The sequence below is a fragment of the Mus musculus genome, chromosome 3 (genome assembly GCF_000001635.26).
Source record: "Mus musculus strain C57BL/6J chromosome 3, GRCm38.p6 C57BL/6J".
NCBI lineage: Eukaryota > Metazoa > Chordata > Mammalia > Rodentia > Muridae > Mus > Mus musculus.
In genome coordinates, this window is record NC_000069.6 from 155,178,025 (window position 1) to 155,194,528 (window position 16,504).

General features: G+C 38.8%; 1 protein-coding gene across 3 annotated transcripts in view; it reads left to right on the top strand.

Annotated features, from left to right (window-relative positions):
* Positions 1-16,254, top strand: part of Lrriq3 (leucine-rich repeats and IQ motif containing 3) — a 100,884-nt gene extending 84,630 nt beyond the window's left edge. Inside the window, exons 7-8 of one of the 3 annotated variants that reach the window (XM_006502189.3) lie at positions 9,640-10,366; positions 15,569-15,780. In XM_006502189.3, the coding sequence (XP_006502252.1) occupies positions 9,640-10,366; positions 15,569-15,743 (902 nt within the window). In that variant the 3' untranslated portion in view covers positions 15,744-15,780. Of the gene's footprint in view, positions 1-3,620; positions 4,023-9,639; positions 10,367-15,568 lie in introns of those variants that run through there. The other 2 variants (NM_028938.2, XM_006502190.4) reach the window with 2 other exon arrangements.
* The last annotated feature ends 250 nt before the right edge of the window (positions 16,255-16,504 follow it).

The following is a 16,504-nucleotide window of genomic DNA, read 5'->3' on the forward strand; positions in this document are numbered from 1 at the left end:
TGCCTGGTTCCTTCATCTTATTCCTTCACCCACCCTCACTTACCTCATTCTTTACCCCCGCCCCCCATAGTAATGCTGTAACCTCTGCTCACTGTTTAAGGCTGTGTCTCTGTGCTGAGAAGTCAGGAGAGTTTTCCAACAGTAGCAACCACTTCACATCCTTTTGTGAAGGGTCATGTCATCATTACATTTGTTTGAAATAAGGTGAGACCAGTTGGCATATCACAAATGGATCATAAACCTGTAATACATTCAGAAGTATCAAATGAGGTCAGTCAGTGGCAAATGACACAGAATTCTTTATCCCAGGGCTCCAGTGACCCAAAAACTAGTGAGATGGCAAAACAAACAAACAAACAAACAAACAAAACAAACTAGGTACAGTAGTATCCAGTTGTTTGTTTCTTTTTTTTCTTTTCTTTTTTTTTAAATTAGGTATTTTCTTATTTACATTTCAAATGCTATACCAAAAGTCCTCCATACCCTCCCCCCAGCTCCCCCCCCCCCACTCCCACTTCTTGGCCCTGGTGTTAGTACAGCTATAGCTGAAATATAACAGTTGACTTAGGAATGAGTTTTTGTAAATGCTCTATTTCAAAGTAAAACCATGTGCAACACTATTCCAGAAAGAGCCTGTGCAAACTGAGAAAGAATGGCTTGTGCTTCAGCCTCTGTTTGATGTTGTCAGTATCCAGAGGGCTTAATGTTTTGTTTCTGGTGTTGGGAATGTCTCATTGAAGATTCTTCTGTGGTCTGAAGCTTGTAGGCCAGCTGGTCTCTTCTAGTGGGCTGCTACCTCCTGACTTCATGTTTTGTTGATAATTCTCTATATAGAAATGATTTATGTTGGCTCAAGGAGATCCTCTTATTGTAAGAAGAGAATATTTTGAAATTGTATTAATAGCAATTTTAAATACGCACTGAGGAAATTACTTTGGTTGTGATTTTGAATTGGTAGAACCCCTGTGCACATGCTTATGCACAGATACTATACACGGTGAGAACAGCCACATGGTCCGTATTTTTAATGTGGTTTACCAAACACATTTTTTTTTCTACAGGTTTTCCTTTCCCAACATTATCACTGCCCACCGATTTATACAGTCTACCTACTATTAGTAATTTTTGATAACTTATTCTTTTCTGATGTTATGTAATCCAACAGCAATCTCTCTGGCATTTCATATGAAGCATTCCATGTGTTTGTATCATTCTGTAGCTTCATTGTATATCATCCCAGATGGATGGAATCATGTGGTCTCTCATCCAGTCACCCTCTCATACTCTTGTGGTCCATGTTCAAATCTATTATCCTCATAGTAAAATGCCACATACCACATATCTCCTATGCTTACAGAGCTGCACAGCTCACCCTTTGCTGTGACCTACAATGCTACACAGCATCTGACCTTACTTCATCTCTCTGGTTACAACTACAAGCAGTTACTTTTTACTCACTGGGGTGTGTTTAGCAATTCCCTGCCTCCTGACCTTTGTATAGTTTGTCATTTCTTCTGGAATATTCATCCCCGCCTGCCCTGGTTGTTCTCTTTTTCCTTCTTATTCTTATGTCTTAAGTCAGTTTTCCTTAAAATATCTTCCTTGTCCACCCAATAGACTCCCTTAACCTTCAGTACTCATCTTCCTAGGGGCACTGGTTCTTATTTGAATTTTCACATATACCTGTCTTTCCTGCTTCAAGAGAAGTTTCTTTTTTTTAAAAAAGAAACAATCTTTTTTTTTTTTTTTTAAAGATTTATTTATTTATTTCATGTATGTGTGTACACTGTCGCTATCTTCAGACACATCAGTAGAGGGCATCTGATCCCAATTACAGACGGTTGTGAGCCACTCTGTGTTTGCTGGGAATTGAACTCAGGACCTCTGGAAGAGCAGTAAGTGCTCTTAACTGCTGAGCCATCTCTCTAGCCTGAGAAAATTCTTGAGACAAGAAACAATCCATGTATTAAGAGATCACTCACCTCCTTTGTTAAAAATACACCTGAAACACAAAAAAATTTCAATTTTTCGTATACTTTTTCATGCATTTGTATGTGGATATTATCTAATTTCCACATAAACAGTTCACAGAAGACAGTTTTGGGTTAGAGATAGGTATAATCTAATAAAACAAAACAATTCTCAAATAAGAAGAAAAGCTAATTTACAGAAAACACAAGAAGTAGGAACTAGAAAAAGTTGAGTAGGAATGTCATGGTTGTAACCTGTGTGTATAAATTATACATGCACCTGCTAATATATGGACTCTAAGGTACACATGAAAATTAGTATATGCAATCAAAATAATCCTAGGAAGCTGGATACTGTTCAGTTCTTCAGTGAGATTAAATGGCATTTTGAGTGGCTACCACAGGAAGGAAGTTTGTGTCATTTACATTAGTAGACCACTGAAATTGAGACCTGAAAGACTTTTGAGCCCTATTTGGAAACCTGCACCTGGCTCGATTTTTGAGACCTGTCATTTGCTTGAGAATGACTCAGCATGACCTATTGACCTGAATGAGACTGCCTCTGCCTAGCTACCTCTGATGTATCAATTTCTTATAGGCCCTGTGAGATCACCCCACACCCCTCATCATCTCACACTACCCCATATATCATCTCACCCCATACTTCTATCCCACCTCCTTGCCCTGTCTATATAAGCAAATTGCTGCCACATTAACGGGAGGTCCTGCTTTGACCAGACTCTAGGCTTGGTGTGGTTCTTCTCCAGTCACAGACTCCCACCATCCTGCTCAGCCCCAGAGATACACAGTGGGTCTGGGCTTCTCTTCTCCCAGCTACCTGCGGGTACAGAGCCTACAAAAGACTGTAAAAGTGCCCACATAAGTTTAAATATACAAGCTCCATCTAGAAAAAATAAATAAATAAAGGAACAATGAATACAACAGACTGAATTACTATGAAACTTAATAGAAATAAATCACTCAGGAGAAAGAGAATAATTAGCTGTAATATAGGTAGCAAAAATAGGTAGTTATAGGTAGCAATTAAGAAACCCAGATATTTTAGGAGACTGTGAATATACTTGTTCTTTGAAGGCCCTGTCAAGCTTCTAACACTTAACTTGATTCATTGAGCCTCTGAGGTGTGTCTATAAATGTTACTTGAAGGGATTTGTTTAAGAAGAGAGTACAACTCCCCTGGATACCACAAACTCCAGAAACCAAGGCTGTTCAAAATGCTGCCAGTCTACTTGAATATTCTGACTGAATATCCAACAGGAGGGAGGAGGTCAGGTCTGTCTCACCCTTCATTGCATTTTAGGCACTTTTTAGATTCTAGGGGGAGGAGCCAATTTGTCAGCTAGGCCTAAATTTATTTTTTAAAAGTAAAGAATGCCTTCAGATTCTCAGATCTGAGTGAGTAATATGCCAGCACTTAGCTCAATGCCCCCCATTACCCATCCTAACAGTGTTACAGAACAGTCCATTATTTTGTTTTATGGATACTTCTTTAGGCTTCTTATTAAGAAAAAATTCCCTAAGAAATGAACAACATTTTTCCATCATATTTGAGTCGTGAGCCTTTTTAGGGATAAAGGAATGTGATGAGCTAGAAAAGGGTTCTTGATAATGTCTGGTTCCTATTTTCAGGTCTAGAGGGCTTTAAGTGTTCCTTCCTTGACGCCTGAGCCTCTTGACTCCTTGGCAGGGACAGCAGCCCTTCTTGGCCCTCATTTTGCCCTAGGAGAGCTTAATGGGCAAATCTGTGCTTCTTTATGAGGTTTTCAATGGAATCATCATCATCGTCATCGTCATCGTCATCATCATCATCATCAACAACAACAACAGCAACAACAACAAAAATCAGGCATAACTTATGCACAGGGAAGTTTCTCATTTTAGTTACTTAGTCAAAAAAATCACATTTTGTTAAAGATGTTAGCTATAGCCCAAGGATGGGAAAAATATTCATATATGTTAAAGGACTAATAGTACATGAAAAATATAGAGTTTTGGGGACACCAATGGATGCGCTTTAATTTCCACTGTAGTATTTTGCCCTCTTGTGTTGTCTCAACATAGCTAGAAATTACCCTAATACCTGGGTTTTGTGTAGTTTTAGGACTATTATTTAAATCACCAAAGTAGCTATTATTTCTAAGTCTGCATTTCAAATGCCAGTTCTTTTTTTCTCTAAATTAAAAATATACTATATGAATAAAGAGTGTTAAATTAAACTATGTGATCCATATTTTCCATGATGCAATAAGCTGGATAAAAGGCTCTTTCAAAAGCCGTGTCAAGCAGTGTCTGGAAAATGTGCACCATTGTATCTCTAGGCATTTCCCTGCACTCAGGCTGGGTCTGACACGCAGAACAAAAATGTGCTAATGTCATCTTCTCCTCTGCTACTTTGAACCATAACATGACAGTTCACATTATTTTACGTCAGTGCCCTTCATATCCAAAGGTTGTGCCACCGCTGCTATTGTTCCCTTCACATAGAGAGACAGGTAACCTTTAGGCCATTTTCCTTGGAGTATATTTATTCACATTACATTAATTCAAAAATAGAACATTAATTTGAAATCTAATATTATTAAAACATTTCCTTAATGTAATTTTAATTAAAATATAATCACTTAATTTTGTACCTTCCCTTGTTTCCAGTCCCTCCCATTTTCTGTGTTTCCCAATTGTCTCCCACTCAAATTGATGGATTCTTTTTACTATCATTACACACACACACACACACACACACACACACACACACACACACACACACATAAATACTGCTTGCTGCATCTCTTTTTTGTATGTATGTATATCATTTCAGGACTGACCACTTTGTACAATTAGGGAACTCATGTCAGAGAGAGTCTAATTCTTCCTTTCTCAACAGAGATTCACTGCCTGTACTTCTTTGTCTAGGCACAGGACTCTGAGAGTCCTCTGGCTGGACATTGGCATGTATTCTTATATTGTTGTTCAGAAGCAATTTTGCTGTTAAAGTGTATTTCTGAACAGTGATGATATCAAAATATTTTATTTGGCATTGAGTCACTCTAGACCATAGAGAAGCTGCTATGTGTGTTATCACCAATCTATTCCACAGGTTTCAACTTGTATGTACACAATGGTGGTGATCATGGTAAAGGAATCATGGAACTCACTAAAGGAACCTCTCCCCTGCTTCAGCTCATATTTCTGTCCATGGAAAATCTCCTGTGCTAAACATAAAGATTGTCATCTCTGTCATTATGCTTTCACTAAGGTCCGGTGGCAACTCCTGATGCCATTAACAGAGGTGGGACATGGAAAAGTCACAGCATAAATCCATAAGAAAACTTGTCTCACGTGAGTTATCAGAAAATGGGAGCAGGGCAATAAGGCAAATATCAGACACTTTAGATTACTTCTGGTAATGTTACCTTTGGTTAAAGCTATTCCTAAATACAATATTCAGTTATCATTAAACTTTATGGTCTCCTATATCTTGCAGGAGGACTTTGGACTCTTAATATAAAACAAAGATTTTCTCTAAGTAAAACAACTGTATTTAGAATCATAAGAACTCCTAAAACTCTATTGTCACCAAAACAGACATGAACCAAAGTCAGAGAATAAGAAACTAAGAAAATAAAGCTGTGTGTGCAAGAAATGACAATGATACTGAAACAATTAGCAAAGAATAAACAGGCTTAATCATCAATAACGTTACAAAAGCTGGATATCTGGACTCTAATTTTTTTTCAAAAAGCACTCTTTAATACATTTCACAATCTGCAACTTAATTATTATAATAATTTTGAAATACTATCATTTGTAGAGTAAACATGGAGACATGATTCTTGACATGTATCTTACTAATACTTTATTTTTATACATACCTGAAACACAGGTAAGAAATGTTAAATTATCGAGACTATATAAAATCAATAATTTGCTGTATAAGGAAACAAAAAGAAGACAAAGTAGCCCTTATAGAATGGGATAAAATATTTGTGCATTGCACATAGGGTAAGAGATCATATACAAAATTGACAAGAAATTCATATAATTCAGTGACAGAAAGCAACACAATAAAAATTAAGATGAACCCTTGCATATTTTCAGAACAGAAGGAAGTACTCAAAAGATTCACATGAATAGGTATAAAAGAATTAGTTATATAAATTACACATTGTTGTATCCAAGCACAGAAACCCGTGAATTAAAAACACTCCTAGAGCTCACAGTGGTAGCAGGAGGATTTAGACCTAGTCAACCTGACTCCATGTTCAAGGCTTTAAGTTGTTCGAGTGACTTTACTCTTGAGGACCAAATCTGCCTCTCCATTTGTCCGCTCTTCCTTCCAACAGCTGTAACTGCTAGCAGTGCTGAAGTAACACAATGCTCTGAGGTTATTTATGTATACAGTACTAGGGTGGAGTTGGAATCAAAGAAGATGCACCCCCTAAGGAATGCCGTATCTGCTCTATCACCTGTGCTTGGACATTAGTAGCGTGAGACCAACTACATGATGAAGGAACTATCATAAGATTGATTTAAAATTGTTTTATTTCTTTACATTCCAAATGTTGTCCTCCTTCCTGGTCCCCCTCCAAGAGTTCTTTCCCCTATTCCCCTTCATCTCTGAGAGGGTGCTTCCTCCCCACCCCCACTTCTCCTCACTCACTCACCTACCCCCACCTCACTCACCCTGATACAAGATTTTAAGGATTAATCTTACTTATTCATCATAGAGAAATGCTATAAGAAAAATCATTTAAGAATGAAAAGAGTCTGGACAGTAGAGGAAACAGCATTCTGCACAAAACATGAAAGTCTGGTGATGGGTGAATATGGTCTTTGTATGTATAGTGAGAGCTCTTTATACTGCAGCTTCTTTCCAAGGCACGTGAGCCACAGCTAAAAGTTAGCACCATCCTTCATTCTGCCCACGAAGAAATACGAAAGGTTGTTTTCTCTTGTACAAAAGGTATGAAAAAACAAACAAACAAACAAACAAACAGAATTTTGGTAAGGAATATAAGTGGAAAGTTGTGAGTGGGTTCTGGAGCAAGGCTGTGTTGGTTCAGAGGGGTCCCAGGTACAGACGAACTGCTGTGTGTGTGCGCAGAGGAATTCCAGGTAGAGAAGGACTGCTGTGTGTGTGCACAGGGGTCCCAGGTAGAGAAGGACTGCTGTGTGTGTGCAGAGGGGTCCCAGGTACAGAAGAACTGCTGTGTGTGTGCAGAGGGGTCCCAGGTAGAGAAGGACTGCTGTGTGTGTGCAGAGGGGTCCCAGGTAGAGAAGGACTGCTGTGTGTGCAGAGGGGTCCCAGGTAGAGAAGGACTGCTGTGTGTGTGCAGAGGGGTCCCAGGTAGAGAAAGACTGCTGTGTGTGTGTGTGTGTGTGCAGAGGGGTCCCAGGTACAGATGAACTGCTGTGTGTGTGCAGAGGGGTCCCAGGTACAGAAGAACTTCTGTGTGTGTGCAGAGGGGTCCCAGGTACAGAAGAACTTCTGTGTGTGTGTGCAGAAGGGTCCCAGGTACAGAAGGACTGCTGTGTGTGTGTGTGTGTGTGTGTGTGCAGAGGGGTCCCAGGTACAGATGAACTGCTGGTCTATTCAAGTAGACAGTGGGATGTGGCTCTGCCACCACCAACAGGGATTTTACTATTTTGCTTTTTCCATTTTTCATATTTACTTTTGGATCATTTGTGTCTGTATTGTCAAATATTGCATTTGAATTGTTGTGTTTAATTTATTTTTTTTATAGTACACACAACTTGATCTCATCATGAGGATACTCTTTGGGCCTTTAGTTAAAATCCCTGTCATTTTTCTATATACCTCTCATCTGTTGCTCTTTGCATCCTGCTCTTTGTTACAGGCAACTTTGTTTCTATGACCCTACCACCATCTGTTTGAGCACTTTAACTTAAAGGCTCTAAAGGAATCCTCTCATAGGAGTGATTTTAAAATTCACTAAATAGGGTCCCCAAGGAAAGAGCTAGAGAAAGAACCACAGGAGCTGAAGGGGTTTGCAGCCCCATAGGAGGAACAACAATATGAACTAACCAGCATCCCCAGAGCTCCCTGGGACTAAACCACCCACCAAAGAAAACACATGGTGGGACTCATGGCTCCAGCTGCATATGTAGCAGAGGATGGCCTAGTTGGTCGTTAATGGGAGGAGAGGCCCTTGGTTCTGTGAATGCTCCATGCCCCAGCATAGAGAAATGCCAGGACCAGGAAGCAGGAGTGGGTGGGTTGGTGAGCAGGGGGAGGGCAGAGCAGAGAGGGGGTTTTTGGGAGGGGAAACCAGGAAAGGGGATAACATTTGAAATGTAAATAAAGAAAATATCCAATTAAATAAATCACTAAATAGAGTCACAGAGCTGCATTCTGAAGCCGTGGAGGCAGTCTCACGCAGGAACCCTTTTCTTTCCTGAGATTTGTGAGTGTATTTTATGTCTATTTGTTCTTGTTCATCAATAGGTTTACAAAGAGTACATATGGGAACAACAGGTTATTACCGTTGTATTTGTCAGACTTGTTGTCCTAACCGATAGCCTAGGAATGGATATGGTTTCATGCATGATTCCCATTTATTTCTGGGTTCATCAGAGTCCCAGCTGGACAGCTCTTGTGTGCTTAGTGTTGCAGCTGATGGTCAATTGCCAGAGACTCTTGTCCCACAGCTCCACCATGAGATGGGATGTTTTATCCTTTTGTGTGTAAAGGGATAAGAAGGAAATGAGAAGACAGCAGAGGAGAAATGTGTTCTTTAAAAGCCTTGGATAAGATGAGACAGTGCATTTTTGTGTAGTAGTGAGATCCAACTTGTCCTGATATGCAGTGGCAAAGAAGCTGAACCTTGTGTCTTTTTAAAGAGAAAAACTTTGATGGCAGCTACAAGTTTTCACTGTAGTTAGAAACACAATGTAACTAATTGCAACACTGTTGGAAAACACAGAATCCTGTTAAGTTGTAATATTTGCTCTAAAGCTTCCAGCCCAAGATCCCTCAACTCACAAACTTAGCCAGTTCACAAAACTAACAACTGATCAGGATTGTAAAAAAAAAAAATACGTTGCAGCCAACCACAACAATAGAGCACTGACCATTCCAGACCATCTCCAAATTGGCAAATTATAAACTATAATGAATTCAACTGCTCACAGCACAGCACAGCGCAGATCACTCTGGGTGCCCAATGATGATAGGTGCTGCCTAACTCGGGACCTGTTTCCTCATGGTTTTCTTTTTAGTAAACTGTATATACATTTCTGTGTATAAGTATATAAAAAATGATGTCTAACTCCGTAAAATGTGTCACTGAGTATATAAAATTATGTTTCAAGTACATAAAACCATGTCTGAGACCATCTTCATAGTAATAAGTACTATGTCTAAGTACCACATGCAAGAGAGTGGTAATAGTGAGGCTGTGCAAGTCAAGTTCCCACAAGAAGGGATACAAGGAATAGCAAATTATAGGAGGCACATTTACATGGAACAAGGCTGTAATGGTGGTTTTCTTTCCCATATCTGAAGGTGGAACATGGAGAAATGTGCTTGAAGTTATTAAGCTCCTCGCAATGTATTTGATGTAGCTTCTAGTGTATTTGAAGTGAAAATAAGGTCAGCTCTTATGCTGTCTGTCTGTCTCCTCTGATATAGGTCAGAAGGCTATGAAAGCTGAGTCTGAGGACGAGGAAGTGGACACCGAGTTTAGGATATCTGCCATGAAGATCCCTCTATATTCCTCCAGATCACTCAAGTACGGGGCAATGCTGAAGGAGATGAAATGGGACTATTTCCCACAATACCTCCAGCCATTTCCTGCCACTCGTCAAAAGCCACCAGTTAAAAGAGAGACTCTATGGAAGCTAAAGAAAAGGAGAGAGTTTCTAGCCACACAGAGGGCTGGCATGAAGCTCCACATGTTTGATGATGTTGATAAATATTACTCAGAACAAAAACAGCACGAGGAAGAAGCAAGAAAATTTGCAGCCATGGTTACAGCACAAGTTACCCAGGAAAGAGCTAGTGTCAACATTAGAGAAAAGTTAAATAAGAAAATTTATATGACAAGGAAACTAATGGAAAAGGATAATGAGACAATTCAGAAAGGCTTACAGCAAATTTGGAGGGAGAGACTCGCCTACCTGGAAAAAGTTAGAGAGCGGAAATTTATGTTTCTAGCTGAAAAAAAACTAAATGCTGCAGACCAGTCTTTAGTTATTTCCCTCAACAATGAGAGGTCCATTCTGCTCAAAGGAATTACCCAAGTTGAAAGACTGAAGAAACACATGTCTGAAAAAAAAGCAAAGCACTTAGATGTTATTGAAAAATGGGAAGAACAAAAATATAAGCAGGATTTGTTGATGGAAATGAAGAAACTCAGGTAAGTTCATGGCTTAAGCAGAGCAAGCCTCACTCGGTCTCCAGTGATTTATAAAGGCAGCGCCGAGTTCTGTCCTTGATGCTTTATACTTTGGAACACACAAGCAAACTAAAGGCTGAAAATTAAGTGCTGAGTTGTTACCAAAGATTGGGAATCAAAAGAACTCTTCCCTCTCTTAGCATCACCGAGGAAAACCTGCTGAATTACAGTTGCACAGTCAGCCACTGCTGCCCCACCTCTGGCCAGTGCTGGGAACACGCTCCAGCTCCCTCTTACACAGCGTGGGGGCTTCTCCTCTTTGGATTTCTAAAGAAAATCTGGGATAGAGATATCTTTGTTATTCTTTATCTCTCCTGATTTAAAGTGGCATAGTCTTAAAGAATTCACAATACCCCTCTCACCCAGAGAATTCACACCCCTCTCACCCAGAGAGTTCACAGGAACCCTCTCACCCCAACCTCTATTTCTACTCCAGCCTTTCCTGAACTCATTTCCACTTATCATCCTGGAAATCTTAACTAAATCTATTCATTTGTTTGAGGCAGGGCCATAAATAGCTCAGGCTGGCTTTAGGTTCTGTGTGGAAGAGAGTGACCTTGAACTTCTAACCCTCCTGCCTCCATCTCAAGAGGGCTGGGGTTTCAGGAATATGTCACCATGCCAAGTTCCTGTGGTGCTAGGGATTGAAGCCAGAACTTCGTACATGCTAGGCAACCACTCTGTCTACAACATTGTATCTGTTTCCCATAATAGTTCTGCCCGTATAATTCTTTCTGAAGTGGGTACCTTGCCATTGTTCACAGAATGATATTTGACCTCTGAATGATGTTTAAGGCAATATATTTTGTTTTAGCCCAGAGTCCTCTTACTCTAAAATTTCCAGTGTAGTTTTAACCTCTTGCCATAACAACAGGACTTCTCAGAGAGCTTTCCATTTCACATCCAACATTGTATTATCTTATCCTTCTGACTTTACACTTAGTATTTTATTTTCCGAAGATATGCACTCTGCTAGGGCATGGCATGCCTACAGTTTGAAGGAGGCTAAATAATCATAATCATTTGTATTATGGGGAGAATTTCAATACCTTATGTTATCCATTGAGTGAGAAACTTCTATCAGTATATTCACGAACATGGCACGTAGATGACCATTTCCACTGCGCTGCTACCTGTTGTCTGTACACTCTCCATTTATAATACAAAGAATGCACCATAGGGGGGAAAACATATATTGTTATCCACCCCATAGTAACTAGTTCCAAAGGCATTTTCACTTTTTAACCATTGAATTTTTGCTATTTCATAGTTTTCTAGTTTTTAAAGTTTAATTTCTTTTCATACAGCATATCTTGATTATGTTATTTCTTCTTCCAGCTCCTCCCCAAACCTTGCCACTTGCCACTTCCCTAGCCAACTAACACTCCCTCTCTCCCTCTCTCTCTCTCTCTCTCTCTCTCACACACACACACACACACACACACACACACACAGAAAACAAAAGAGCAGCATGACAAAGCAAATGCACAAGTCAAATGAAGCAAAGGTCTATAGTTGGGACCAATGCTGAAGCACCTGAGCTCTCAGATGACATGCTGCATTCATGTTGCAGTGTCCATTGTGGTCTTTGTATCTCGACTTATAAAGCTTTACTCCAAACAGCATCTTGTATATTTATATCCTCCAAATTGATATAGACAGCTACCCTGTTTACAGAACAAGAACATGTTAGGGCTCCAAGCACAGTTTACATTAATAACCAGCCAATAGCTTGTTTTCATATACATATAAAGGGCCTCAATTCATTAGACATTTCTCTCTCTGAGCAATTAATCTTTTGGTATTCATTTGTGGCCCAAATCTATCAACTCTTTTATTCCTTTGCCTTCACTACATGCATGCTTAAACTCTGTGGTAACACTCATCTGCCTCATATCTACCTTGTGCATTTCCTGTCCACTGTAGGACCCACATTCCTAAGATTGATCTGTGCATTCTGTCTAGTATCTCTATAGTCCTTCTCTGTACTTGTCTTCACAAAGCCAACTGCCCTTTACTGCCAGCTCCTGCCTATAGGCATTTCAGCCATCTCCATTACCTAATTCTTCAGCTAGATGACATCACATTGTGGCTTTTATAAACCCAACTTCATTTGTCCCTCAGTTGCTCACTCTTTCTCCTACAACCTACAAAAGCAGCTTCAAGACCGCATCGAATGTAAAGCTTCAGATCCAAGCACCACTGCATTCTCAAGTTCCCTGTATTCTATTTACTATAGATTAAACTCCTTCTCACCACCATATACATAAAATTATAGGTGGTGTAGATTCTGTGTCTGGTACTACAGGGTAAAACTCTACTTTTCTTGTTTAAAGTCAATGTTATTTTTTACTATGAATGTTACTGGTATAGAAAATTGTGATTGTATGAAATGTGTATATTAGTTTGGGAAAAAAATGGAAGTGTAATATCTTCAAATTCTTGAACATGGTACAATTCCCATTAGTTTCAGCCTTCTCTATTATCAGTGACATTGTATTTGATGTACGAAAGTCTGTTAGAAGGATAGAACCAAGAAGATGGTGACCTGGGCTCTAGTCCTCAGAGAGGTGGCAATGCTAAGTGGCCATGCTGTTGTACCCGCTGGTGGAAGGGACCCCACACCTGTGTGTAAAAGTATCCTTAGTTAGTTAATCCACATTAAAAGGGTTATCTTGGGTTATACAAATGGGCCTAAGTAATCACTTTGGCTTTTCAATGCAGAGACATCATTTTAGTTATAGACATGCTGTAGCCTTTCTTAAATATCCATAACTGTTGGTTTTACTTTTATGATCAGTATAATTGACTTTCCTTTCCAATTATTGGATGCTGACATGTCCAAGTACAATTGACTCACATGTATTGATCATTCATTGATTCTTTTAAATAGTCAAGTTTGCCCATAGCTAGTGATCTTTACCTTTTACACGATGATTTCAGCACAGTACTTTTAACTTCCACTTTGCTTTTCTTTGTACGTGGAAAGAATGTTTTGCTTTGATTTCTACTCAGCTGCATGAACATCTATGAGCATTATCTGTGTTCTAAATTGAGAACTGACCTGGAAACATCCAGTTTCTTTAACAAGTTAGTCATGTCACATGATGTTTTTCTGGAAGCTGTCATATGAGAGGGCATGTAATGTTTTGCTGAAAACAGACACTTGAAGGGGCAAGTAATAGAATATAAGTAAAACCCAACAATCGGTCAGAGGAGGGTCTTGCATTGCAGTGCTGTACAATGCTTTACTTCCTCACTGGTCTTATCTTGTCTTCACTGGTCTCGATTCTTTGCTGGTTTTGCTAATCTTCACTTTGTATAGAGAAACGTGCCAAAGAACTAGTGGTATTCTGGCTGATTCTGGCCACTTCTGCTGACCTGTGCTGATTTGAGCAGCCAGTACTGAATTTTTGCTATTGTACTGGACTGCTGATATCCTGAGAGCAAAGAGTGGAATTGCTCCAAAGAATTACTACCAAACAGATACACAACCCCCTTGCCTATTAACCTTCTTTTTTCTCTACTCTGGTAGGTAGGCTAGAAGGGAGTTTGAAGCATATAAGAACCCCAAATAAAGTAAGTTTTGAAATCTCTAAGCTTACAGAGAACAGAGTAGCTAATGTCAACTGAGTAATTGTCCAATGGTAGGCATGTCTTTGTTTTTTGTGTTGTTTTGTTTTGTTTTTTTCCCCCAGCACTGGAGTTTGAAGCAGAGCTTATGCCAGTCAGAAGCTCTGCCCTTATGCTGCATATTCTGTCCTGTTCAATTGTTTCATACTAAACTTCTAAGCTATATTGTCCCCTTCATGATGACGAAAAAAACCATAAATAATGCATCCAAAATTGCATCCCTTAAATTTCATAGATGGATTTTACACACCAAAAGAATGTCTGCCTTGTTCCCAGAACCATTAACAGGTTCTTCATATCTAGCTCCCTGGAAGTGATCACGTGAAAGCCCTGAGAATGAGTGTCTCCAACGAGAACTGTAACCTCTCTCCACCTGATGTTTTTCTTATGCTTTCCATTAACTATTCAGTAAAGGGACTCATTAAAGGAAGGCCAGGGCATCTTCAAAGAATTTACAATGTGTAACTCATTTTTTCTTCTACTCAATGAACACTATTAGTTAGACTATCCAGTTCTCAAAGACTAGAAAGTGAGGGAGAGAGAAATTTTAAAAATGTATCCAAAATCCAGTTATTAAGTTGAAAGCATATAAATCAACTTTTATATTCACCCTCTGAGTCAAGATTTCTGATTATACATATGTAGAGATATAGTGCTTCATGGATCAGACTGGGGAATTTTGCCAAAATTGAACTGAGCAGAGAAAGAGTAATGTCACTTCTCAGAACATAAGTTGATATACTGGTCTCTCTGCCTCAGTTTTAACCATTAGGATATCTGAAATGGTTCAGACAAAATGACCTATCAGTAATTTTTTCCTGGAAATGTGTATATATTTTTTAAATCTCTGGGTTATTTTATGTTTGAAAAATCTTTTTTTCTTCTCTCTCCTTATTTTATGGGCTTCATTATTAACATTTTCTTCACTTCTTATCTTACATTGTCTTGTTCCATAAGGGTTTCATGTTTTAGCTAAGTATTTGATGCAAGGCCTCCCTGCATCTTTCTCTTATGCCTGTGCACTTTCACTGATGATATCCTTCCATTTTCCTTTCAGCTTGAAGCATTAGAGATACTTCTATGCTTTACAATGAATGAGTGAATGAATGGGTATGGATGAATAACTTGTCTTCCTTGTTATGACATTTTCTGGGTGTGGTATGGTAATCTGATCTAGGTCTCTCTAATTTAGAATATGTATTCCTCTAGTGGAGGAGCTGTAACAAAAATACCATTGGCAGAGCAGCCTAAGTAAATGGGAGTTATTTTCTCTTGAGTTCCAAGAAGTCTGACATGGAAGTAGAATTGTGGGAGGAGTCTCAGATTTTTGCAATGAAAATCTCATAAATATTAGCATGATATGCATTGAATATTATTTAACAATGTAGTGATACTATGTGAACTAAGCTTTGTCCTTCTTCTGCTTATGAATGTCTGTTTGGAAAACATTTAGTTTCATCTATACGCCCCAGCTTGTATGGCTTTTGTAAACTAAAATTATCTCATTTGACTTTTCTTTTTGCCTCATAGGGTGGAAGAAATCCAGAAAAGACACTGTGAAGAGAAATTTGTTATTGATACACTCATCTTACAAAAAGGTTATGAAAGACTTGAGGAGGCTAAAGCAAAAGTTGAATATATTAAGACATTTTATACCTCTAAGTCTCACAAAAGGCGTAATGAAGCAATGCCAGATCACATCTGATGATAGTTGTGAATTGTGATCACTCTTTTTACTTAAAGGATCTCAAGGTCATACTGGGAAGACATGCTCTCCACAAGACAGATCTAGGGATAGCTAGGTTCAGGATCAGAGAGAAGATATCCCCAGATGTTTCTGGTACTGACTACAATGCAAATCCTGTTGATTTTGCACCCATGAAGGGTCACTATGTATCTATGCGCCCAGGAGAGTATCAAAGCTGTCTGAGTTCTTCTTTAAAAACTCTTCCAAAGACTGCAGGCTTTCATCGCTCTAACAACGACCAGTTGTAAAGCTGCTTTCAATATTCTCTGGTAATTTTTTATGTTATTGCCAAATTTTATCAAAATATTATATGCAGTAAAAACTTTAATTACCAAAGTTCATATATTGAAGTGTATTTCCTGTTTATCTTATTAAAATAATTTTTAAATGTTTTAAGTTTTCAAAATAAAAGTTTCACCAATGTATCAACTACTTATATTAATAAAAATTAAAAGACATATTATGGAACAGAACATTCTACCGTCATCCTTGAAAACACTACTGTTTTTACTTTTGATGTGTTTGTCCTTTTAACAGAGATATGAACATGGGAAAGCAAGAAAAGAATCAAAAGGAAAATATGTGAAAGTATATCATGGCAATCACAAACTATACAGAAATGGCATTTAAGTGTTTCACATTAGTGGTAGAATATTTGAAAAACAGGAAACATTAAACATGTAAAAATGTCTTGCTTAGTATCCTTTCACCATCTAGGA